Source organism: Suncus etruscus, chromosome 6 (assembly GCF_024139225.1).
Source record: "Suncus etruscus isolate mSunEtr1 chromosome 6, mSunEtr1.pri.cur, whole genome shotgun sequence".
In the NCBI taxonomy this organism is placed as follows: domain Eukaryota; kingdom Metazoa; phylum Chordata; class Mammalia; order Eulipotyphla; family Soricidae; genus Suncus; species Suncus etruscus.
The window spans coordinates 119,116,435-119,143,039 of NC_064853.1; the positions used below are offsets into that span (position 1 = coordinate 119,116,435).

Genomic DNA, 26,605 nt, shown 5'->3' on the forward strand with positions numbered 1-26,605 from the left:
CGATGATTTCCGGGCCCCTGGAAACAAGCTGTGAGGACTCCCTTTGGGTACTAATAATGCTGGTGGCGTGGCTGGGCTGCCAATGTTCTGTTCTCTTTAGTGTGATGGGCAGAGAACCCCAAGCACACAGAATGAAGTAGCAACAAAGACGCAAAGACAGCAGAATGGGGGGGAGGGGATGACCCACACAATTGAGTTGAGGACGGTATTGAGAGAAGGGGACCTGGGACCTTTTGGAAAGATGGGCAGACTGGTGTTGGAATTATGTCCATGGGAATCCATTATTAATAGTATTGTAAACAAAAATTGTATTAAAAACAAAAGCAGTGGCCGGAGAGATAGCACAGCGGCGTTTGTCTTGCAAGCAGCTGACCCAGGACCTAAGGTGGTTGGTTCAAATCCCGACCTCCCATATGGTCCCCCATGCCTGCCAGGAGCTATTTCTGAGCAGAGAGCCAGGAGTAAACCCTGAGCACTGCCGGGTGTGACCCAAAAGCCAAAAAACAAACAAACAAAAAACAAAAAAACAAAAGCAGGGGACAGGAGAGAGAGAACAGCGATAGGGCATTTGCCTTGCATGCAGTCCATTCAGGACGGAAGGTGGTTTGAATCCCGGCATCCCATATACTTACCCGTGCCTGCCAGGAGCGATTTCTGAGCGCAGAGTCAGGAGTAACCCCTGAGCACTGCTGGGTGTAACCCCCCAAAACCAACCAACCAACCGACCAACCAACCACAACAAAAACCAAAAGCAAATGAGGAACATTGGTATTTGCTTCTTATTTTCCTCTCCTAATAACACAAGGCAGATCCTTGGCTTCATTTTACAGATGAAAAGACTGAAGGTCAATAATGGGGGGTGGGGGCTGACTTGTCCTATAGCAAGAGGCAAAGCTTTGGAGTCCCCTGCAGCAGGATCTGCTAGCACAAAGATGTGCTACACCTTGTATCCTCCCCCCCCCCCCAACTCATCTTTTGCAGGGAATATTCTGCCTTGTGTTTTCTGTACATAAGGCCTGGCAGATTTGATTCCTTTTTTGTGCAGCTTCTTGCCACTCCCCACCTTCTCCCCCCCCCACCAGGAGACACCCCCCTTTTACAACAAACCCCAGTGACTGAATTTACAGACGCCTCTCTAGCCCGTAGCATTTGAGGAAGATCTTGCAGCCCCCCCCCCCCCAAAAAAAAAAACCTTCCTTTTTTGCTTTCCTGGTTTTATTTTTATTTTTATTATTTTTTATTTTTTTATTTTTTTGGATTTTTTTTTAATTATTTTAATTATGACAACAAAGATGCAAAGAAAGAGGACAGGGTAAAGTTACAGTGGAAGCCCAATCCTGGTTTGATTTTTAGAAACCCAAAGCTACACTTTGGAAAGTGACAAGAACCTGCCAACCACGGCGGCCGGTCTCGGCAGTGCCAGCTCCAAAAAAGTCACTTTGGTGGCAATGCTGCTCCCTGGTGGCAACTCTAGTTTCCAACCCAGATTTAGAAAAGCTCAGCTTGCCAGGAAGTCAGGGGGACCCTTGTTTTCATCTTTTCCAGGGGAAGTGGAAAGGCAGAGAGGACCTATGATTGGCGCAGTCTCCTCCAGAGCCTTGGAGCTGAGAGTGGGCCAAGGAGTGCCTGCTTTCAAGCCTGGCACTCAGTATATGTATGTGATGGGGGAGGAAAGACGATTCAGTTGTGTCAACTTAATGTTGTTTTTGATGAGGAAACCAACACAGGTGCATTCCTGAAAATCCCAGTGAAAACTGTGAAAGCAAACAACCAAGGAGACACCATTGCTATTTCCATGTATATCCTGTTTTTTTTTTTTTTTTTTTTTTTTTTTTTTACATTTTAATTGCATCTATTGCTACGCAGTTGGGACAGAATATTTGCTTTTGCTTTTTGGAGGGGTCACACCACTGGTGCCCAGAGGCTATTCCTTGCACTTTACTAATAGAAACCCCTCTAAGAAAGCAAGGAAAAAAAAAAAGAAAACCCCTCTATATACATGTTATTATTTTTTTAAGCATTTATTTATTTATTTATTTTTGATTTTTGGGCCACACCTGGCGGTGCTCAGGGGTTACTCCTGGCTCTCTGCTCAGAAGTCGCTCCTGGCAGGCACGGGGGACCATATGGGACACCGGGATTCGAACCAATCACCTTTGGTCCTGGATTGGCTGCTTGCAAGGCAAATGCTGCTGTGCTATCTCTCCGGGCCCATACATGTTATTTTGAACCACACCTTACTTGACTCTTAGCAGTCCATATAAAAACGAATCTTACTAGGCAATTCAATTATCCCCAGGTTGGGGGCAGCACTCCTAGTTTAAGGGTCAGTTCTCACTACAGTTTTTGTTTTTGGGTCACATCTGGGAAATCTGACCACATCTGACCACTCCTGGTGAGGCTCAGGAGACCATAAGGGTTGCTGGATTGAACCCTGATCCTGTGCAGGCTAGCAGAGGCTCCTGCCCTTTAAGACATCTTTCAGCTTTTGTCAGGCCTTTCTGTGAGATTCAGGGTCTTAGTTTAATCCTTCAGATCTGTTGGCTTTTTGCTTTTGTTTTTGGGGCACACCTGGCAGTGCTCAGGGCTTACTCCTAGCTCTGTACACATGAATCACTCCTGGCAGGGTTAGAGTACCAGGGATCAAATCTGAGTTGGATGTGTGCAAGGCAAGCACCTTACTTACTGTGCTATTGTTCTGGCTCCCAGAACCTGGTTTTTATAGGGACTTTTTGGTTTGTTTTTGGGTCACACTCAGGGGCACTCAGGGTTCCTCCTGGCTCTGCACTCAGAAATAGCTCCTGGCAGGCACGGGTGACCATATAGGATGCTGGGATTCGAACCACTGTCCATCCTGGATCAGCTGCTTGCAAGGCAAACCCCCTACCGCTGTGCTATCTCTCCTGCCCTTTATAGGGACTTTTTATATTTCTAGTTCAGTGTTCACAGGGCACTGAGGGTGCCACGTGGTGCCAGGACCAAACCTACACCTGCATGCAAAGCTGTGTTCAGCCCTTTGAACTCTCTTTCCCAGCCCAAACTGTTTAAGTCTTTTTTTATATACAAATGAAGAGAAGTGACTTTCATCGTGAATTTATCCTATTCAGGCAAACTGAAATTACATGGCTCTAATACTGGTTAGATGTGAGGTTAATACTGAAATAAACTGTCCTTCGATTGCTGCTGACAATCATCCTTTTTAGGCTACACCTGGAAGTGCTCAGGACTTACTGCGTGTGCTTAGAGATCATTTCTGTGTGGGCTCAAGGGACCATATGGGATGCCAGGGATCAAACCCTTTGCAAAGCAATCTCTTAACTACTGTGCTTTTGCTCTGGCAACTAGCTTTTCTTTCACAAACCTATCACACTTCCTTAGACCTTTCTTCCTTATATAGGGAATTCTAAGAAATAAGCTAAGTTTGCTAGTATGGGTTCATTTGCCCCTATTTTTTTTTTTTTAAAGAAATGATTCAGGACTAGAGTGATAGAACAGTGGGTAGGGTATTTGGCTTGCATGCAGGTGACTGGAGTTTGATCCCTTGCATCCCATATGGTCCCCCAAGCCTGCCAGGAGTGATTTTTGAGTACAGAGCCAGGAGTAAACTCTGAGCACTGCCAGGTGTGGCCTAGAAAAAAAGAGGATTCAGTTCATGCTTTTGTTGAAAAGCCTCCTAAGAACCAAAACCTGCAACAAGACATGTAAAACAGACAAATGTCTATAATCAAGAATAAGACCTCTAGGCCTTAGCTGTTCTTTCATTTTGTCTGTGTGTGTGCAACACTGCCCACACCTGATGGTGCTCACAGTTTACTTCTGGCTCTGCACTTAGAATTAATTATTCCTAGCAGTATTGTGGGGAACAATAGGGAATTCTAGGGATTGAATCTGGGTTGTCTGAGTGCAAGGCAAGTGCCCTACTGGCTATATTATCACCCTGGTTTTGTTTTGTTTTTTCCTAGTAAAAGAAGCATGGAGAGCCACAAAAAACATCTAAGGCCCTACATCAGGTTAAACTGGCCTCCTAGGTTTCAAAAAGAAAAAATGTAAGCGAGCAAATTCTGACAACAAAGAAGAAATCAAGTTCAGATGGCTCTCTCATAGCTTCTGAGCCTTTTAGAGATCCTTCCCCAAAAAAGGAGGAACAGACAATAGTCACATTTCCTCTTTGGTTTTTGTGTCACACTGGCAGTGCTCAGGGGTTAGTCCTGGCTCTGAGCTCAGAAATTGCTCCTGGCAGGCTCGGGGGACTATATGGGATGCCGGGATTCAAACCACCATCCATCCTGTGTTAGCCATGTGCAAGACAAAAGCCCTACCACTGTGTTTTCTCTCTGGCCATTTTTTTTTTTTTCTGAGGAAATGCCATCTGGTTATGTTATGAGGAGCCAGAGCGAATAGAGGGTAAAGTGCTTGCCTGGGCAACTGACCAGAGTTCGATCCCTAGCACCTCATAAGGTTCCCTGAGTCTGCTAGGAGTGATCCCTGACCTCAGAGCCAGAAGTCCTGAGCACTTCCCAGTGCGCTCCCCACTAAAAAAAAAAAAAAAAAAAAAAAAAAAAAGCACTCTAGAAAATGTCTTTAACCACTTACTCAGGGGGATTATAGGAGCCCTCGGCTAGAGAAGGGGTGAAATTCCTAGACCGGAAGTCTATAGCAGGCAAAATATATCCGACCGGAAGTCAACTGTGGCCCAAACTGGATGGAATTAAATCTACAAGAATCCTGGGGAAAGATTCACTGTGTCCAGGAATTTACCTCCACAATTCCCATGACTTAAGAGGGAAGTATGCTGGTCTCAAGATACATGTATATTACAGATATTTAGATTTTTTTAATAGTTATATACTAATTTTTTACAGCCTCAACTCGATCTCAGTTTGCCCAAATCACTGCAGAGATCCCCCCAACTTGAAACAAGATGGAAAGAGGTGGGAAAAGTCAGAAAATATCAATAGCCTGGCCCCATTTCTTTCTTCACGACAAATCTTCAATCTGTATGTGCAAGGAGAAGGCAAGGTCTCTTGAGCTTGGTTTTTACAGCCCTGGTGAAGGGCTGCGGGACTGCCATGGGAGAACAATTTCACAGCAAGGGAATGTGCTTTGATGACAACGTGACTGAAAGAGGAGAGGGGCAGCACATGGTGAGCATCTGGCCCACTCTTGGGCCCCCGGTGCTGGGCAGAGCCTGATGCTAAAAGGCTAACAGTGTGGCTCTTTCAGAGGTCCCTGGAACTGGGCGGATCCCAGGATCTGGACGTGTGTCCCATCTGCAGTGGTATCATGGGTCTGTGATTGGCAGGACAGTCGATCCCGAAGTGCACGTGTGTTCCCATTTCTTATAATCCCTTGTTAAAAAACACGCGCTGTAACTCAGGGTGGCTCTGCTGGATCTTGGCTTGCAGCTCGGGCTCCAGGCTGGTCACCAACATGGAGCTGGGAAGAATAACAGGGTTCTGATTATCTGATTAAAAGGGGCAAGGGATAGTACAGGTTGAGCTCTTGCCTGACATGTGGCCAACTTGGGCTTCCTCCCTGGCATTCCACAGGGCTTCTCTGAGTACTGCTAGGAGTGATTCCTGATTGCAGAGCCACAAATAACCCCTGAGCATCGCTGGGTATAGCCCCAAACTAAAAACCAAAAATAAATAAGGTGTGAGAGGCTGGAGAAATAGTACAGAAAACATGTGGCTTACAAGAAAACAGACTCTTATGGCCCCTGGTCAGCTATAATGCTACTGTCTCTTTAAGGGTGAAGACATCGGTTATGAGGTACCCTTCAGAAATGCCTCTATTAAGGCCTAGGGAGAAGTGCTAGGAATTGACTCTTGCTGATTGCTCCTGCTGAATAGTTGTTGCCAGATTGCTGGAGAAATTATCTGCCAGACTCCCTGTTCATGCTGCTTTTTGCTATTTCTGCTACAGTTTCTCTTTCTTTGGTCCTTTCCCTGGCTGACTTCTTGGCTTGGTTTGAACGTTGGTCTTTTTCTTTTCTTTTCCTCCTCTCCTCACCTCTCCCCTCTCATCCTGGTCTCCCTGCTTTGCTTCCCCCTTAATTAAACTCTGTTTCTAGCTCTCTCTAATTGGGGTTTCGATTGGTCCTGATAGAAACTGACCCCAGTTCAATCCCTGGCACCTCATAGGGTCTCTTGAGCTTTGTTAGGGGTGATTCCTGAGTGCAGAGCTGGGTATAAGCCCTTGACCCCCAAATCACATGAAAGGAGTTTTGAGATGGAATAGACACAGATTTCATATTCTTCTTCCTTTTTCAAGAGCCCTGGACTTGGCCAATCTAGACCTCAACTTCCACACCACTGAGATGAACTCAACAACTCTCTAGCACCTTTATCTGATTTTTACGATTCAATTTCATGACTATCCCAGGCTGCAGAGATAAGACAGGGTTAAGATATTTGCCTTGGGGCCGGGCGGTGGCGCTGGAGGTAAGGTGCCTGCCTTACCTGCGCTAGCCTAGGAGACGGACCGCGGTTCGATCCCCCGGTGTCCCATATGGTCCCCCAAGCCAGGAGCGACTTCTGAGCGCATAGCCAGGAGTAACCCCTGAGCGTCACCGGGTGTGGCCCAAAAACCAAAAAAAAAAAAAAAAAAAAAGATATTTGCCTTACATGCAGCCAGTTCAAGTTTGATTCCCAGCACCATACAGAGATTCTTGAGCATCTCCAGGAATGACCCCTGAGCACAGAGTCTGGAGCAGTTCTTGAACACTGTTAGGCAAACCCAGGATCAAATCTAGGTTAGCCATGTGCAAGGCAAATGCCCTGACTGCTGTGCTGTTGCTTTGGCCCCCTTAGTTTGTATTTTTAAAGAAGTAAATCAAAACAAAATCCATGTCATCTTGGTGCCTGGATATGACGTCAGTAGTGGCAGGTGGAAGACTCTGAGGTTCTATCTTTGGCCCTTTAGGGTTCCCCAAGCACCAGAGAGTGTAATTCCCTCTGCAAAAATATAAATAATAAAACTTACAATCCTTCTGAAGACAGACTCATACCTACCTTTTCTGAGGAAATAGAGCACAGCACAGAGGCGTAGCAAATACCAAGCTTTAATGAGGGAAAAAAGAAAGAGGAAATCAGAGATGTTGAAATGGTCTATATTTCCAAGATGCTAATTTTTCTTGAAAAAATCTTCACTTTGGGGCCTAGAGTGAGAGTACAATGTGGAGGGCACTTGCCATGAAGAGAGTCAACCCAGTTTCAATCCCCAGAGCACTATACAATTTCCTGAGACTTGTCAGAAGTGAACTCTGAACACAGAGCCAGGAGTCAGCCCTGGGCATTATCAAGTATGAGCCACTCTCAAAAAGAGACTAATCTTTGATTACCAGAAGAATCTTACACTGATTTGTAAAAATGTGTTGTTTGAGTAGTTTTATTATTAAGATGGCTGGAATTAAAAACAAAATCTATCAGGGGTCAGAGCTCTGTAGACAGAGCTACAGCAGGTAGGGCCACATGCCTTAGTTACAGCCAACTTGGGTTCTATTCCTGCATCCCAGAGTCTCCTAAGGATCACTAGTAGTGATTGATCCCTGAGCACAGAGCCAGGAGGAAGCCCTGAGCAAAGTTAGATATGCCCCCCCAACACACACACACACAAAAGGAGCTGGATCATGGAGGCAGGAAGTAGAGTGGGTAGAGTGCTTGCCTGGCACGCAGCTGACCTGGGCTCAATCTCCAGACCCCCATCTGGTTCCCCTCTGATCACACCATGAGTGATCATTGAGCTCAGTGCCAGGAATAAGTCCTGAGTGTTGCCAGGTGTGCCCCCTCCCAAAACAAAACAAAATTCGAAGTTCAAAGCTAATAGGAGTTCAAAATCAAAATCACACACATTTGTCTCATTTTGTGTGTTTCTTGGAGAGCAAGTCACTTCTTGACATATTGGAACCAGCCAGATGTTCTGAAATAGACTCAAGTTTCCTAATAGGTGGCCCATCTCATCTTCCCTCCTCTGTTCAGGGAAGGCTCCCTATTTATCCTCAAGAAAGAGAAATTAATATCATACTCACCAGAAACCAACTAATCCAACTTGAATGGGGGCGCTCATCCAGGGGAACCTCTGCATTGAGAAAGAAAGTATTTTGTGTAGGCACCTGACAGTGCTCAACACCCTGGCAGACTGGGGGGGGGAGGAGTTCGTTTGGAAGGCCAAAATAAAGCAAATGTCCTCCCTGCTGTACTATAGCTCTGGGCAGTATTCCCCCTCACCCCAACATTCTTAAAATGGGAAACTCAAAGCATGTGCACTACCTAGTGGGCAGGCCCTGTCATTCACACTATTGTTACTAGGTGGTGTGAGAGTGTGTGTGTGTGTGTGTGTGTGTGTGTGTGTGTGTGTGTGTGTTCAATTACAGGCTTTATAGGTGAGGCTGGGGAACCACAGCTGTGGCTTCTGGGTGGGGCTTGCAAACTGTGTGGCTTTTTAAATACCAGGGGTTGCCAAACACACAGCTTAACGAGGTCTGCAGAAATAAGACGGAGTGAAAGCATTTTATTCTAAAAGTATCAGCAAGGACACTCAAAGGTGGGGCTGGGGAGATGGCTCAGAGGGCTGGGGCACATGCTTTGCCTGCAGGAGCCCAAGAATCCATGGTCCCCTGACAGCATCTCTGTTATATGGTACGAGTTACTGTCTCTATGTGATGTAGACATTAAAACTGAAACTTACCTTTAAGAAGGCTTTCTTTTCCAACGTGTTCATAATAAATGGAGGAATGGCTGCAAGAAAAGAGAGCCTCATCAGCTTTTTTTTTTTTTTGTGGGTCACACCCGGCAGTGCTCAGGGGTTATTCCTGGCTCCAGACTCAGAAATTGCTCCTGGCAGGCACGGGGGACCATATGGGGCACCGGGATTTGAACCGATGACCTCCTGCATGAAAGGCAAACGCCTTACCTCCATGCTATCTCTCCGGCCCCCTCACCAGCTTTTATTTAAAGTCTATCAGCAGCCTGAGCTGCATGAAACCCTTAACAATTTGTTAAGTCTTTTTGAGAGGGGTCAATATAGCAGATAAGGCACCTAGCTGCCTTGCACACAGCTGACCTGAATTCATTCCCTGGTGGCTCCAATATGGTTCCCTGAATCCTATCAGGAGTAATCCCTGAGCCCAAAGCCAGAAGGAAGCTTAGTACAAAACAAAAAGAATACAAAACAAAGCAAGCAAACAAAAACAATCAAGACAGACATCTCTCCTGATACTCCTGAGCCAGACCCACTGACTACATGCTAGCCAACATAGCAAGATCCTAGGAGAGGCATCGAACTTCTCTGAGCCCCTGTGCTCTGTATTACTCATCTATTAGATGGTGGAAACTGTATCCACCTGGCCAGGACAAGTCCATGCAATAATGCATGTACAGTAAACACTAGGAGGGCTGGGGAACTGGCTCCAAGGATCATAAGCAGGCTCTGCACGTAGGGCCCCAGATTTCATCACTGGCATTTCTTGGTGTGAGTACAAAACCAACCAAAGGGGCCAGAGTGATAAGACAGCAGGGAGAATGCTTGCCTTGCATGTGGCCAATTTGGGTTTAATCCCTGGCATCTCCTATGATCCCTTGAGTATCACCAAGAGTAATTCCTGGGAGCAGAGCTAGGAGTAACCCCAGAGTACTGCTGGGTGCAGCCCTCCTCCCCAAAACAAAAGTCAAAACCCACCAAACCCAGTACTTTATTGACCTGCAACTTTCACTGGACTACATGATCATATCAATCACATCTTGCTCAGTAGACATGTGATGACCCTTGTAGATTCCACTAGCTGTAGGTGGAACAAGTGTGTTTCTTTGGGGTGAAGGTTATGTTTTAAAGAATCAAACCATAAAGAGGTGGAAGGTGGAGCGTTGGAACAGTGGCAAGGGCATTTGACCCAGGTGCAATCCTGGACAACTGGTATAGTCCACTAAGCTCTCTAGGAATGATTACTAATGCAGAGCCAGGAGTAAGCCATGAGCATCACTGATGTGGCCCAGAAGCAAACACACAAACAAACAAACAAAATGATCTTGATTCCAGTCAATTGGGAGCTCTGGGTTCAGTTCTGCCTGCCCTGTTTCCATCCCTGGAAATCACTAGATAGAATTCTGCCTTCCTTTTTCTCTGTCTTCTTTTGATTCTCCTACTATAATTTACTGGTTTTGGCCTCTCTGCTTCCCCCTGCCCAATGGGCTACCCATCTCTCTTCTCTTCTGTCCTTCCTTTTCTCTTTCTTTGAGCAATGAGTGGAAATAAAGCACTCACCCATGCCCGGGGCGGCCATAAAGATCCGAGACACCACGACCTGGGTGATGGCTGATTTGGCTGCATTGGCTGACTCGCCCAGGCGGTTTCCATCCTCATCCGTGACAGGAATGCCAACTTTGAGTTCCCTATAGATCAAGGAAGACAAAAGGGGTTGCCACAAGGTGGCAAGAAGCAGCTCCAAGTGGGGAAGGTGACATCCTATCCAGGGTCATACCCCCACCCACTTTGAGGTTACTTTTGATAATCACAAGACTTTTTTTTTTTTTTGAGCCACACCCAGTGAAGCTCAGGGGGTTACTCCTGGCTATGTGTTCAGAAATCACTCCTGGCTTGGGAGACCATATGGAACACAGGGGATCGAACCGAGGTCAGTCTTGGGTCAGCTGCTTGCAAGGCCAACACCCTACCTCTGAGCAATTGCTCTGGCCCACAAAACTTTTTTTATAGGGAGTAAGGCTGTTCCGGCCCTGTTCAAGGCTCACTCCTGGCAGTGCTCAATGCACATGCGGTGGTGGGGCTGAAATCAGCCTCATACCGGGCAAATAAATGTCTAACCCCTCTGAACTATCTCTCTGAGCCCAATAAGAAGGCTCTTTTGAAGACTACTGACCAGTGTAATCTTTGTGTGAGAGACACCAAGTAAAATGAGTTTCGTATAAATTTTGTTTATAAAAAAATTAGGGTGATGAGGACAGCGGGTAAGGTGCTTGCCTTGCATATGATCAACCTGAGTTAGATCCCCAGCATCCCATAAGGTCCCCCAAGAACTACCTGAGCATTGCTGTGTGCAAACCCCAAAAAGTTAGGGGACAGGAGAGATAGCACAATGGGCAGGATATTTGCCTTGCACATGGCAGACCTGGGGTTGATTTCCAACATCTCCTGAGCACACCAGGAATGATGCCTGAGTGTAGAGCCAGGAGTAACTCCTGGGCATCGTGCTGGGTATGATCCAAGAACAAAAGCAAAACAAAATAAAACAGCCACCAAAAATAAATTAGGTCGGGCTATTCAGTTGTATGGATAAATTCTCCTGTTCTTTGGTCCTTTGATGCTCCCTTGCTGTCTATCTTTAAGACACCCCCCCACTCAGAGATCATTCTGAATTTGTCCCTTTTCCTCCTAACTGATATCCTCTAGTTCTATTTCAGTTGTAGCAAACTGCACAACTTTCCTCTCTTTTGAGGGCTGCATAGTATTCCATTGTGTCTCTAGACCACAACTTCTCAATCTCTTCATCCATAGTGGGCATTTGGGTTGTTTCCAAATTTGGCTGTAGTACTAAGTATGGCAATGAATAGCCTCTAACCTTTTGAATTAATGTTTCTGATTTGAGGAAAAGATGCCAAGAAGTGGTATCCCTGGGACATATGGGTGTTCTATTCCTAAATATATTTACTTTGCTAGGGCTTTTTGGCTGGGGAGATGGTCCAAAGGGCTGGAGCTCAGGCTTTGTCTGCTGGAGGCTCAGGTACCACAGAATCATACCATTCCCCAGCAATGGCCAAGAGCAATCCTCAAGCTCCATCCTAGGTGTAACTGCCCCTAAGGGAACACATAGGGGTCAGAGCAATAGTACAACAGATAGGGTGCTTGCTTTGTAAGTTGCTAATCCAGGTTTGATCCCCAGTAACCCACAGGGTCCCCTGAGCCTGCCAGGAATGTGATCCCTGAGTACCTCTGGTGGTGGGTCCTAAAATAAAATAAATGTGAATTTTTGTGTTTGTTTTTGGGCTATATCCAGCGAGGAATCATTCCTGGGAGTGCTTAGGGGAACCTATAAGATGCTGAAGACTAAACTGGGGTCGGCTGCCTGTAAGGCAGGTTTCCTATCTGCTATACTACCAATCTGGCCCCCAATATGAATTTCTTGAAAAGAAAGAAAACAAGCTCTTGATGACCAGAGAGCATCTTGGGCAGCCCAAGTCCTTGAACCAAAAAATTGCAAATGTCCCAGGCAAGTCCACCTCTTACCTTTGCCTCATTAACGGGATATTAATGCAATTCGCAGCAGCCACTGCAGCAAAGGGAACAAATCGTCCTATGAGGGGTGAGACTCGCTGCGGAAAAGAGAATTCCGAGAGCATGACCGTCCACTCCCTGCATGATGGATTGGAAATTTAGGACTAAGGAGCAGAGTCTGAGACTGGAGAGATGGTCCAGGGGTTGCAGGACATGTCTTCCATGCATGGAGGAACCTGGTTTCATCCCCAGCATGCCTGCCACACCCCTACCCCTGCTACTTTGATCCTAGAGGGACCCCTGATGGTTGGGTCCCAATACTTCAGGGTCAAGTACCATTGATTAGCCAGTTGTTGGCTAAGAACCTCCAAGCATGAATTTGGAACCTCTCCCCCCCGCCCCCCATAGTGCTAGTGGGATAGAAATTTAGGTTCAAAGATTCTCAACTTAGTCCCTGCAGGCATTTTTTAAAAGTTTTTGTCTATACCAGTATTGCTCAGGAGTTACTCCTGGCTCTGTACTCAGGAATCATTCCTGGCAGGCTCAGGAGACCATATGGCATGCTTGGGATCAAACCTAGGTCAGCCACATGCAAGTCAAGCACCTTCCCCACTGTACTACCTCTCCAGGGAGTCACTTATCCCTTTTCTAGTGTGGGCCTACTGCCATTATGCAGACTTCAAAGGCCATACTTCAAAATATGGATGTGGGAATAGGGGTCATTGTTGTCTCCGTGTCTTGAATTTGGAGGGTGTTTTGCTGTTACTTTTGGCAGTGCTCAGAGCTTAGTCCTGGCTCTTTGATCAGGGATTCCTCCTGGTGGGATAAGGGGGACTCTAAGGGATTTCAGGAATTGAACCCATGGCAGCTGCATGCAAGGCAAGCACCCTCCCCACTATATATACTATCACTCTGGCCCAAGTTCAATGACTCGGCAAAAGACTAAGAGAATCTTTGAGAAAGGGAGGTGAAACCCAAAGACAGTTGAGGATGGAGGTAGCTGCTGGTACCTTGGCTAAAGCGTTGAGTCCTAGAGCTGTTGTCACTGCACCAGTGGTGGCAGAAACATATGCCGTCCCCAGTTCACTAGAAAAAGAGAAATGGGAGCAGGTCAGGAAGCTTGCATGGAACATTTCTGGAAGCAGTGATGGAGGAGCCTGAGAAAACAGTGTTTTGGGGCATTGGCGATGTTTATTGTTTACTCCTAGTTCTATGCTCAGGGATCACTCCTGACAGTGCTCAGTGAGCCCTGTGTGGTACATCGTTCCCCATGTAAACAGACCCTGAGACCTAGGAAGGCACCAAGTTTGAAAAGGCACTAACTACTTTGGGGGGGGGGGGTTTCAAAAGCTGTCTACTATTACAGGAACTTCTCAAAGTTACCTGGATTCGAAGAGAGGGCATTTAAAAAGTAGCACCTGGAAGAAAGGAGGCTTGGAGAATAACTTGTACTCACAAGTATTAGGGCCCTGAAAAACCTTGGTTGCCTGTCCATGAGGCACGCAGGAAAAAAGGGATGTAGCATAAATATTATCTGAGACATAACTTCAATTAACATTCTCAAATATTACTCAGATTTGGGACCAGAACAGTGGCACAGGCGGTAGGGCATTTGCCTTGAATGTGTTAACCTAGGACAGAGCGAGGTGTCCCATGTGGTCCCCCAAGTCAGGAGTTATTTCTGAGCTCATAACCAGGAGTAGCCCCTGAGCGTCACCAGGTGTGGCCCAAAAAGCAACAACAAAACAAAAAAGATTATTGAAATTTAACATTTGCATGAATTCAAGTACTTTGTTTAGTCTTATAGAATAATCATCACTTATTTTTCTTAAGGCTTTTCTTAAAGATTACTCAGCTTTATAAACACACCTTTTTAGGAACATTTGTGTAGATTCAAGTATTCTTTATTTAGTCCTACAGAATCAGTACTACTCTCAAATCTACGTGCAGTCAAATTAAGGGTTAGCATTTCAGGCTCCAGTTCAAAATGCATGAACATCTAAGCTGTGATAAAAATGGTCTATTAGTAAATGTCTTTCATATGAAAACTTAAAATTCAAAGCCCAATTTTTTAGGCTCCATAGACATCCTGCTTGAGAAAAACAGATCACATGTACAATAAAGCTTTAACAAATATATTAATTATTAAATAAAATAAGGGGCGGGGGAAACCAGCCAGCCAGAGAGAGAGAGAGAGAGAGAGAGAGAGAGAGAGAGAGAGAGAGAGAGAGACAGCAGATAAGGCACTTATCAGCCTTGCACACAGCTGACCTAGATATGTTCCCCAGCACCCCATATAGTTCCCCAAACCCAATCAGGAATGATCTCTGAGTGTAGAGCTAGGAATAAGCCCCAAGCACCACCAGCCTTCCCTGCAAACCAAAAGCCCATGCCCCCTGGACTGCTGGAATGCTACAAAGCATGGAAGTGAAAAGGCTTTGGGAAACGGAGAGACGCTTGCAGAGGCTCAGAGGAACCCACACCACGGACGAGGTCGGCCACAGTCTTACCTGACACTGAGGGGGGCATCCCCGCTCCTGTTGGTGTAGTTGACAACGGCATTAAAGGACTGGTTCACCCACTGCCAGAAAAGCACTGCGGGGGTGCTCCTGTGACAGAAGAGAAGAGAGAAGAGAAGGGAGAGAGGGGAGAAGGGGGTAGGAAGAGAGAGAAAGAGAGAGAGATTTCAATCACATACCAAGTGAACCAGCAAAAAAGTGTGCACTCCCCTCCACCGGCTATCACACCTGAATTTCACCCACTCCTTTTCCTTCCATCACCTCCCTAACCAGTGGCAACCATAGGGTGCAATTCCAGCACTCTCCACTAGGGAGCACTGTCACACTCCTAATGCAAACATTGTCCTACAATGGCCCTACAGTACACCAACAATACTAGAATGGAGTGGAGAATTAATTAGCTGAAATTTTTTGCCCAGCCGGTGCTTTTTCTTTCACCTCATCAACCAGCCTTGGGCAAATGCAACTTTCCTACAAAGTGCTTGCAGGAAAAGTAGAGGCAAGCGGGAGCCAGAGAGATAGCATGCCTTGCATACAACAATCCACTTTTGATCCCCAGCATCTCCTACCAGGAGTGATCCCTGAGTGCAGAGCCAGGAGTAACCCCTGAGCATCTTGGGGTGTGTCCTCAAAACAAACAAGAAAAGCAGCAGAAAGTAGAACTAAGCTCTCTTCCCCACCCCCTCACACAGGCCCGACTTACCTGTAAAATGTCATCATACAGCCCGTGATGGTCATGTTCATGGGTACCTGTGCTGACATCCTGCCGATCAAAATCATCTTTTCGCCGGTGTCAGGATGAAAAGCTGAATCATATACGTACTTGGCACGCCAGAGCTCATTTTCTGTCAGTCCTGGAGGTATGACACCTTGTCTAAAAGGAAAACAGACGATTTGTGTCCCTGAGTTTCATCCTGTGCTGTGATTCACCTAGAACTAGGGAAGGGACCCAGTATTTGTCATGGGCCCCAGTTTGATCTCTGTCACTACATAGTTCTCTAGGAGTAACCCCAAATACTGCCAGGGATGGCCAAGCTGCCTGCAAAAATAAAATAAGGAATTCCAGCTGCCCTTGGATGGAAAGGAATAAGGTGTTATAAGGTGCTTGTAAAATTTTACTGTTACAATTTATAGCTGTTTGTCTTTTATAAGGTGTCTGTGAAATTTTACTACCAGAAGGCAGTGTCAACATTAAAAATGAACATTTCTGGGACCAGAGCAATACAGTGGGTAGGGCACTGACCTTGCATGTTGCTGACCCGGGTTTGATCCCTGGCATCCTATATGGTCTCCTGAGCCTACCAGGAGAGATTCCTGAGTGCAGAGCTAGGAGTAACTCTTAAGTATTGTCCAGTGTGATCCCAAAATCAAAATAAGAACATTTTGTTGGGGGTTAGGCCATACCTGGTGGTGCTCAGGGCTTATTTCTGACTCTGTTCTCAGAGATCACTCCTGTAAAGCTTCAGGGACCTATGAGGTGTCAGGGATGAACTGAAGTTGGGCACATGCAAAGCAAGCACCTACCTTTTGTACTATGGCTCTATCCTCTGAAAATGAACATTTTAAACCTACACATTTCAGTGACCTGTAAGAAAAATCAAAAATTTTTCTCGCCTAATAGAGAAGTAGGCATCTTTGGAATACTCTTTGTTTGAAGGGATATATTTCAGTGTATTACTTGGCCAACTCTGTTTTAAAAATCTACTTTTTTTTTTTTTTTTTTGGTTTTTGGGCCATACCAGGCAGCGCTTAGGGGTTACTCCTGGCTCCACACTCAGAAATCGCTCCTGACAGGCTTAGGGGACCATATGGGATGCTGGGATTTGAACCAATGACCTTCTGTATGCAAGGCAAACACCTTAACTTCATGCTATCTCTCCGGCCCCTAAAATCTACTTTTAAAGCATAAAGAATTGAAATGTTATTATTTTGGGTTTGGAGTCACACCCAAGGGTGCTCAGGGCTTACCCCTAGTTCTGGGCTCATGGATAACTCCTGGTAGACATAGGGGACCATCTGGGTGTTGGAATTATAGTGTGGTTGGCAATAGGGCAGTTAAATGCCTTACTCTGTGTACTATCACTCTAACCCCTTTGTGAAAGGTCTGAGTTCCATCCCTGGCATCATATATAGTCCCCCAGTAGCCCTGAATCATCTTTCAAAGAATGAACTAATGGGCCCGGAGAGATAGCACAGCGGTGTTTGCCTTGCAGCAGCCAATCCAGGACCAAAGGTGGTTGGTTCGAATCCTGGTGTCCCATATGGTCCCCCGTGCCTGCTAGGAGCTATTTCTGAGCAGGCAGCCAGGAGTAACCCCTGAGCACTGCCAAGTGTGACCCAAAAACCAAAAACCAAAAAGAAAAAAACAAAACAAAACAACAACAACAACAACAACAACAAAGAATGAACCAGGAATAAATCCTGAACTTTGCCACCAAGAGCCATTCCCAACTACAAAGAAAGAAGCAAAAAAAGAGGGGGCTGGAGCGATAGCACAGCAGTAGGGTGTTTGCCTTTCATGCGGTTGATCTGGGATAGACCTGGGTTTGATTGCCGGCATCCCATATAGTCCCTGAGTCTGCCAGGAGCGATTTCTGAGCACAAAGCCAGGAGACACTCTTGAGCACCACCGGGTGTGGCCCCAAAATAAAGAAATTTAAAAAAAAAAGGGCAAAAAAAAGAGTGGTAAGGGAGGGGCCAGAGCAATAGCACAGCAGTTTGGGCACTTGCCTTGCACACAGCTGACCCAAGTTCTATCCCTGGCATCCCATATGGTTCTCTGAGTCCACTAGATGTGATTCCTCAGTGCAGAGCTATGAATAAACTCTAAGCACTCTCAGGTGTGATCCCAAACACAAAAAAACAAAGAGTGGTAAGGGGAGGGGGAGGGGGAGAGAGAGAGAGAGAGAGAGAGAGAGAGAGAGGAGAGAGAGAGAGAGAGAGAGAGAGAGAGAGGAGAGAGAGAGAGAGAGAGAGAGGGGAGAGAGAGAGAGAGAGAGAGAGAGAGAGAGAGAGAGAGAGAGAGAGAGAGAGAGAGAGAGAGAGAGAGAGTGTGTCCAGGGGGGAAGACATTTGCCTTACATGTTGCCAACTCAAGTTCAATCCCTTGCACCCCCAATGGGTCTTCTGGGACTCATCAGGAGTGATCTCTGAACAGAGCCACAGTCAGCCCTGAGCACTGCCATACATTGCCCCCCAACCAAACAAATGGGCCAGAGCAACAGTACAGCAGAGGGTGTACTTGCTCTGCATGTGGCCAACCTGGGTTTAATCTCTGGCATCCCACAGGATTCCCTGGGCACTGCCAGGAGTAAGTCCTGAGTGCAGAGCCAGGCCTAGCCCCTGAGCATTGCCCAGTATGGCCCCCAAATAAACAACAAAGAGTGTAAAGTCACAAAATGAAGGTTTGAAGACAGCAGTTACAGCACAATAGAAACCAAATCCAACCTGTAATCTTGCACTATTTGTCTTGCATTTTCTAGTTGTTGGTTGGTTAACAGGATATTCCTGGGGTCGGTCACAGTGAAGAAGTGGTTGGCTCGTCCAATGAAAGTGCTCTGATCCCATCGGGGTTCCTTGATGTTGATGCTTAGTGGCAGTTCTCCCGACATTGTCCTGACTGGGGAGGGGCAAAGAGACCAGTCTGTTAAAGTTTGACAACAAGATGCTGTGGGCTTAGCAACTGGATGATGCCCATGGGGCTGGAGCCATACCACAGTAGGTAAGGGACTTGCCTGGCAGGCAACAAACATGATATCCTGAGTACTGAGGGCAGAGTCAGGAATATACCCTGAGCACAGCTGGGTGTAACCCCTGTCACTCCCCAAAAGGAAAGAAACTGAATGATTCAAAGATTAACAGAATCACACAATGCTAGGGATGGAACGTGGGATGCAACATCAAGATTTATACATGGACTAGAGTGACAGTACAGCAGGGAAGGCATTTGTCTTGCATTTGGCCTATCTAGGTTCAAGCCCTGGCATTCCATAGTACCACCAGGAGTGATTCCCGAGGGCAGAGCCAGAAATAACCCTAAACATAATTGGGTGTGGCCCAAAAACAAACAAAAAATTTATTCATAATCCTGTTTTAGGGATTAAGGGGTCAATTCCTACACTGAGGGGGCAATACAGGGTTTACTCCTGGCAGGACTCAAAAGACCCTATGGCAGGGGTCTCAAACTGGAGGCCCGTGGGCTGTTTGCAGCCCTCTGTACAACATTTTGTGGCCCGCAGCCGGCCTTCAAATATCGCAGTATTTGCGATTACTCGCTTACCGAATAATTGCAATAAAAATCGCATTAGTAAGAAAAAAATCGCATTAAATATTCGCATGCCCCGAGCAGTTTTGTTTGGGGTATGCAGATGTTTAATGCAATTTTTTTCTTACTAATGCGATTTTTTATTGCGAATATTTGGTAAGCGAAATCCCTTATGTGGCCCTGACTCACCCCAACTTTGCCTCCTGCGGCTCCCAGGTTTGAGACCCCTGCTATGGGATGCCAGAGATGTAACCCAGGTCAGTTGAGTGCAAGACCAATGACCTACCTATTAAACTTTGCTCCAGCCCCTGTCCTGCATTTTTTGGGGGGGTTGTTTGTTTTTGGGTTTTGGGCCACACTCCTTGGCTCTCAGGGGTTACTCCTGGCTCTGTATTCAGGAGGAAGGCTTTGGGGGCCATATGGGATGCCAAGTATAGAACCCCAGTTCATCCTGGGTCAGTTGTGTGTAAGGCAAACACCCTACCCTATACTATCTCCCTGCCTCCCCTCCCCCCCCCACATTTCTTTTTGATTTGCCTTTGTTTAGGGTCTGTCCCCTCGAGTCTGATCCACAAGGTGTGGAGGATGGAACAAGAGCCTCCTGCAGTGCAAAGTCTGTGCTCCAATCTGCAGAATTCTCTTTTCAGTTCCCATTTCTGCACTTAAAAAAATATTTAATTTTAGCATCACACCCAACCATGCTCATGGCTCATTCCTTGTGGTGTTCAGGGAACCCAATGTAGTGCTGGGGATCAAATCCAGATCTGCTCATGCAAGGCAAATGCCTTACACTCTATTAGTACCACTCGGGCCCTGAACAAATTTTTCTACCGAGGCCCATTCTTTTTCTTTTCTTTTAGTATTTTGGGCTGTATCAGGCCAGGATGGCAGAACTGGGGATGAAACACAGGACTCCACCAGACAGAGGTTGCCCTCCAGCCGGCTGTGCCATTTCCTGGATCCAATTCCCATCTGTTTTCAAGTCACCACCCAGTTTCACATTTGGGACTTGTAAGGATGCCCTCTGAAGGTGGGTGGAGCCTTGCTAGCTTCCTTCTAGGTCAAGGGTCCTCAAACTTTATAGACCGGAGGGCAGTTAGTTCACTGTCTCTTAGGCCATTGGAAGGGCTAGACTATAGTTAAAAAAAACAACAACAACCCTATAAACAAATTTCTATGCACACTGCACATATCTTACTTTGAAGTTAAAAGTAAAGAAATAAAAACAATATTTAAAATGAAGAACAAGCAAAGTTAAATCAATAAACTTACCAGTATTTCAATAGGAACAATGGGCCTGCTTTTGGAGGACCATAGTTTGAGGACTCCTGCTTGAGACTGAGGAGTCGAGAGACAGAGAGAAGGAAGAAGTCGGAGAGTGTGGTGTACATCCTACACTTGCACACAGCAGGCCCAGGATGAGTTGGCTGCTAAGCAGGACAGGCAGCGGCAGCAAAAATGCCTGGTGGCCAGATAAATGTCCTTGGTGGACCACACGTGGCCTGCAGGCCATAGTTTGGGGACTCCTGTTCTAGGTTATGCTCTGGAGCACCTCCCTCCAGTCTTCAGATCTGATTTCTTCTTGGGCAATCCTTTTATCGTGATCAGCTGTTTCCAGGTATGCTGGTAACTGAACTTGAATTCCTGGCTCTAACTACACCTCCTCCCTTAGCCTAAATCCCTGGAGGGAGAGATAAGGGAAAGGAGGTCTAGTTCAGGCTATAGTTAGGAATTAGGCAGTCGTATTTTTTTTTTTAAATGATTTTTGGGGGGGTCGGGGGAGTGGTATATCTGGTGGTGCTCAGAGTTTACTCCCAACTCTGAGTGAGATCTTTATTGATGGGGCTCGGGGACTGGTGCTGGGGATGGAACCAGGATCAGCTGCATGCAAGACAAGTGCCCCACCTTTGTACTATCTCTTTGGCCCTTAACCTTAACCTATGCACTATCTCTCGGGGTTTGACCACATCTAGAGATGGTCAGTGATTACCTCTGACTCAAGCAGTGTTTGGGGGACTATATGGGATTCTGGAGTCAAACCAAACACCAGGCCTGCTATACAACCACTCCAGTCCTCCTTCACAAAAATCTTAAGTTTACACACACATACATACTAAACCACCCCGTACCAAGACAGAGAATATCCTTATCAAACTAGCAAGATTTTTGGTAGTCTTCCCTGGGAGTCTTTGTCTTCCAGTCCCACAGAGACCACTGTATTCTAATTATTTCCACTATAAATGACTGGTTATAGTTCTATATATATATATATATATATATATATATATATATATATATATATATATATATATATATATGTGTGTGTGTGTGGGGATGTAGGATTTCTGGCTACAGCCAGCTGTGCTCAGGACTTATTCCTGGTGAGTCTCAGAGGACCCCGACAATGTTGGGAATTGAACCCAAGTCGGCTGCGTACAAGGCAGGTGCCTTCCCCAACGTACTATCTGGCCAGCCCCGGGAATTCCTTTCTTTAAAGAGGAGACAGAGATTGAGTTTAAGTCTAAACCTTCTGTCCTTGTCTACGCTTCTGCCCCTTTGCCCACAGAATTAGATAATGCTGAATAAAAGAAAATTTGTTCAAAGTGTCCCTCCATAAATTCATTCAATGCTTGCTCATTTGGTGAGACCCTTCATTAACTAAGTCAGGGGTGAGCTAAGTACTCTGGTTCCTGGAGCCAATAATACTCAGAGTTCCCAATTTAACAGAGCAGAGATAGAATTTAGAATCAAAGTTTTGTTTTGGTTGGACTTGGATGCTACAGTACTCCAGTGCAACTCCCATCTCAGTGCTCATGCCTTATGCCAAGATAAGCGCACCATGGGTTCCTCAGATTGGTGCTATTCAGGGCAACTGTTTGCAAGGCAAGCATCCTTCCTGCTGTACTATCACTCTGGCCTCAGGAATCCAATTTTTAAAATGGAGCCTCAGAGGAGGTAAGGTTGAGAAACACGATGTCAGGATGTGACAATGAATAAATAAAACCCTGTGACCTCCGGAGGAGGACTTGGAGACTTTTCAGTGCTGCTTTTCTGAGACAATCCTAGTCATAGAAAGTTCCCTGATCCTCATAACCCATAATAACTTGATATCCTGATAACAAATAAAACCCTAAGTGGACTTGAGTCAAGGGTCAGAATCTGAGTCCTGATTCTGATTCTTCCCTTTGTCAGCAGCTGAGTCAGCTTCCAGCTGGAACCTCCAGCATTTTCTTTCGTTTTCTTGTCTTTTTTGCCAAGATCTGTGATTCTCAGGACTTACTCCTGGATCTGTACTCAGGATTTACTCCTGGTTGTGCTTAGGGAACCATATGGGATGCTAGAGACCAAACCCAGGAAAGTGTGGTACAAAGCAAGCGCCCTAGCCACTGTACTATCTCTCTGCTTCCACCTCCATTTAAAATTATTTTTAAAAGCTCTGTGTGTGTGTGTGTGTGTGTGTGTGTGTGTGTGTGTGTGTAATGCTCTGAGCTTGGCAGTGCACAGAAATTACTTTTCATGGGGATCAGGGAACCCTAGAGGGTTCCAGGGATTGAACCCAATTTGCTGTGTAATAATAATTGCACTGGCCCTGTCCTATGGTTCCATCAGAGCAAGCTCACAGCTGGATGGAAGAAAGTAATTTTTTTTTGCAATATTGTTGAATTATTGATTTGGTGCCTCTAGTCTGGATGAGACAGACCCTACATTTAACATCCCCCAAATACTGCAGGACCCCCAAAACACTGAGTCCATAAGCACTGTCAGATGTGACCCCTGACCATCTGAACCTTTCTCTAAAATGAACTTTATCTCCACCTTTCAGCCACATGCTAAGAAAAGGCTGAAGTCCCTGGGCCAGAGAACATTTTCCAAAGCTCCACAGAAACTAGGGGGTAAAAGCCTGTGGTGTCTTTATGACAAGGACCTTTCACCCTGGCTAAAGATTAACCATGACAACGCAATGGACCTGGAAAGTTGCTGATGGGAAAGGGAATGCCAGTGGAAAGTGCGAAGGAGGCTGGATGCCTGGCTTACTGGGTTTGGGCCAAGCTTGGCTGCCAAAGTCATCAACCTGGGGACAATGACCAAGTGCCACCGCAAGCCCCACACTAGATTTGCCAAATCTTCTGTCCGTTTCCTTTTGTTGCTTTTGGGGCCACACCTGGCAGTGCTCTGGGGCTCTTCCTGGCTGGGTACCCAGGAATGATCTGTGAAGCGACTCAGGGGAACTCACAGTGGTACAGGGGACTGAACTGGTGTCAGCCACAGGCAAGTAAGTGCCTTCACCCTAGTTCTAATTCTTTTGTCTCCTTCCTTACCTTTTGTTTGTTTTGTTTTTGGGCCACACCCAGTGATGCTCAGGGGTTAATCCTGGCTTTGCACTTGGGAGTCAAACACATGCAAGGCCAGCACCTACCACTCCCCCCCCCCCCCCCCACCATTTGGCTTTAAGTGTTTATCTGGTGGTGCTCAAGGTTGACTCCTGGTTCTGAGCTCTCTGTGGAACTCAGGGAACTCTCTATAGTGCCAGGGATTGAACTGGTCATCTGCATGAAAGGCAAGTGTCCTGCCCCTTGCACTATTGCTTCCCCTTATGTTTTCTTTGCTTTTACCTAATTCTGCAGAATAGCTTTAAAGTAAAGTGGCTTGGGGCTGGAGCAATAGTACAGTAGGTACTTGCTTTGCACAGAGCTGACCTGGGTTTGATCCCCTGCATCCATAGGATCCTCTGAGTCCCATTAGGAATTATCCTTGAGCACAGAGCCTGGAGTCTGCCCTGAGCACCACCAAGTCTGGCCCCCCAAACCAAACGATTAAGAAAAGCACCAGTCCCCAAATTTTATATCATTTGCCCAAGTAATAGTTCATTAAAACCTTAATGACTTTGTATAACTCAGCACAGGCTTACTCTGTATTTGAACTTAGTATTTCACTCTTTATAATGACTGCTAGTGATTTATTTTTTGGGGGGTGGTGATAAATCGTACCTGGCAGTGATCAGGGGATCATATGGAAAGTAACTCGGGCTGTCCACAACAAGTAAGGCTCCTTCCTTTCTTTTTGTTTTTGGGCTGTACACATCACACCTTGCCCTTCCCTTCCAGATGTCCAGGGTTTTACTCCTGGCTCTCCATTCAAGGATCACAACTAGCAATGCTCAAGGGGACTGGAGTCATCACACACAGGGCAAGTTCCTTATTTGATGTCTCTGGCCTCCAGAAAAAACTTTCTACACCCATCCACCTGAGAACACACAAAACTTTCACCAAATTATTTCAGAGCAGCCTAAATTAAATTTCTTGCTGGTTCCATGAATGTTCATCCTTTCCCCATATAGAGACAGTTTGCAAGCCTTGATAATGATCACGCCATTCTCAAAGTCCTCACACCTCACAAATTCCCTTGAGCAACTTCGGGGGCCAGCTTTGAGAGCCCCCAAACTTTCTGGAAGATTCTTCACTTAGCCTTGTAGCAAATTCCTCCCTCATGTGTGGCATTTGAGCACACAGCTCCAGAAATACTGCTTGGCTGTTTCCTGTCTCCCTGGCATTTGTGGCCAAGTCTGGAAGACATAAGTAGTTGGCTGGAGTGGGGAAAGCATTTGCCTTGCCCAAGGCTGGCCTGGGTTTGGTATCCAACAGCTTAGATGGTTTCCTGTGCCATTCTAGGAAGGATTCCAGAGTGAAGAGCCAGGAGAAACCCAGAGCACCGCTAGGTTTTGCCCCAAAGCAAAACCAAGTTAAATAAAAGCAGCTCATCGAAATGGGTTGCAAAGTCTCCTTGAAAGGGGAGTGGGGAGAGGGAGAGCAAGAGAGCAGAGCAAGAGGGAGAGAGTGAGAGTGAGAGTGAGAGTGAGAAAGAGAGGGGGGTTTGGGAAAAAAGCACTAAGAGGCTACCTAAGCACTCCGACTGTTAAGACTCAGACCCACAGTCAGTATTTCTCCCCAGGGCAATGATAACAGGGTGCAGGAATTGCTAGATCCAGAGGGGTGAGGGGTTGAGCCTAAGAGGAGAATAAAAGAAACCAGCTTGAGGGTGCTTGCTTTGCATGTGACTGACCTGGGCTCAAAATTCATCACCCCCTAGTGTCCCCCGAGCTCTGCCCAAAGTAGTGATTTCTGAGTGAAGTCAGGAGTGAGACTTGAGCACCACTGGGAATTGTCAAAAACCAAAACAAGACAAAAACAAAACGCCAATAAAAAAGCGCGCGCTGGGGCTGGAGAGAGCATGGAGGTAAGGCGTTTGCCTTTCATGCAGAAGGTCATTGGTTCGAATCCCAGCGTCCCATATGGTCCCCAGAGCCTGCCAGGAGTGATTTCTGAGCATGGAGTCAGGAGTAACACCTGAGTGCTGCCGGGTGTGACCCCCCCCCCCCAAAAAAAGTAAAAAAAAGAAGCGCGCGCACACACACACACACACACACACACACACACAGTCACCTAACTTGGGGTGTGTGTGATTTTGTTTTTATTTAATTTTGGGGGAGGAAAGACCATACCTATTGGGGCTCAGATCTTACTCCTGGAAGTGCTCTGGGACCGTATGGGATGCCAGAGGGAATCCTGGAACCCCGGTCACCTCCGGCAAGTGAAGTGCCCTCCCCTCAGCCCGGTCCGGGTCGCTGCAGCCCCCCAACCCCCAGCTTCCTCCAAAGGCCAAGCTACATAGCGGGCCCGCTGGGAGGCTGCCACTTCCTCAGCCTCTCCGAACCCCAGTCCGGCTCAGTCGCCTGCATCTAGGGAGGCTCCTACCTCCAAAGCAGCAGAGATAAGGGGGCGACTGTCATTGGAGCAACAGAGATAAGGGGTGCCTGTCATGGGAGGGGGCAGTTTGTGCGCCGAGACCCGCGGGGAACCCGGGGAGCAGCAGCCACGTGGACTCTCCCCACTTGGGCACCAAGTTTCAGGGTCGCGCCCGGTGGGCCCCGCCGGCGCCGAAGGGAGCCGCGAGCTCAAGGCGTCACTGTCTCGGGGGGTGCAGGCACCACTCCCAAAACCCCTCTTGGGGGAGCTGGCTCCAGCCGCGCGGTGGCTGGTCCCCCCGGCAGCCATTTTAGAGTCGTGGCCGTGGCGAGTGTGGACACGCGGTGCCCGGGACGCGGGGCGCGCGGCTGCGGGTGGGTGCCGAGCTGGGGCGCGCGTCTGCCTGGGCCTGGGGGGCAGATCGACTCCTCCCCCGGGCTCCGGGGGCATCAGAGCAACGTCGGGGTACAGAAGCTGGCTCACCCAGGGTGGTTCGGGGTCCCCCAAAAGACAGGGGCTCCCCGGAGCCACGGGGCGCGGAGGATCCACGCCTCCCGGCCTCCCCGCCGCCGGCCGGTCAGCGCGCGCGCCCCGGCTCGCATCCCCGCCGCCCGCGCTCCACTCCGCCCGCTCCGGCGCGACACCCCGAGACTCACCGCTCCCCCGGCCACGCTCGCAGGAGCCACCCGCCCGCTCAGCGCCGCCGCCACCGCCGGAAGAGCCTCCCCGCCCGCCGTCCCGGGCGGAGTCACCTGCCCGGCCCGCCTCCCCTGGCTGCGCGCCCGCAGGCACCCGGCCCGCGCCCCGGCTGGGAGAGCGAGGCCCACCTTCCTCTTTGGCCCCGCCTCAGGACC

General features: G+C 47.4%; 2 protein-coding genes across 3 annotated transcripts in view; one reads left to right on the forward strand and one right to left on the reverse strand.

The window, feature by feature from the left end:
• KIAA1191 (KIAA1191 ortholog) overlaps nucleotides 1-26,605 on the forward strand; it is a 508,491-nt gene that overhangs the window by 428,022 nt on the left and 53,864 nt on the right. The window lies entirely within an intron of this gene.
• SFXN1 (sideroflexin 1) lies at nucleotides 4,821-26,500 on the reverse strand. 2 transcript variants are annotated; one of them, XM_049775755.1, is made up of 11 exons: nucleotides 26,402-26,500; nucleotides 18,192-18,356; nucleotides 15,448-15,618; nucleotides 14,736-14,834; nucleotides 13,236-13,311; nucleotides 12,238-12,323; nucleotides 10,261-10,388; nucleotides 8,689-8,738; nucleotides 8,030-8,079; nucleotides 7,014-7,061; nucleotides 4,821-5,436 (listed from the first exon to the last, which is right to left on the reverse strand). In XM_049775755.1, the coding sequence occupies exons 2-11, from the start codon at nucleotides 18,353-18,355 to the stop codon at nucleotides 5,340-5,342; spliced, it is 969 nt and encodes a 322-aa protein (XP_049631712.1). In that variant the 5' UTR covers nucleotide 18,356; nucleotides 26,402-26,500; the 3' UTR covers nucleotides 4,821-5,339. The 2 variants fall into 2 exon arrangements, with proteins under 2 accessions (XP_049631712.1, XP_049631713.1); XM_049775756.1 differs by lacking the exon at nucleotides 26,402-26,500 and having other exon boundaries at nucleotides 18,192-18,375.

Bases quoted from the DNA above. Each gene is read 5' to 3' on its own strand.
- SFXN1 (XM_049775755.1), bottom strand. From the start codon at position 18,355: ATGTCGGGAGAACTGCCACTAAGCATCAACATCAAGGAACCCCGATGG. The intron at 15,619-18,191 runs GTTGGATTTGGT...TTTTCCTTTTAG, and splicing joins CAAATAGTGCAAGATTACAG to ACAAGGTGTCATACCTCCAG. The intron at 7,062-8,029 runs GTGAGTATGATA...CCCTCATTAAAG, and splicing joins GTTGGATTAGTTGGTTTCTG to CTTGGTATTTGCTACGCCTC.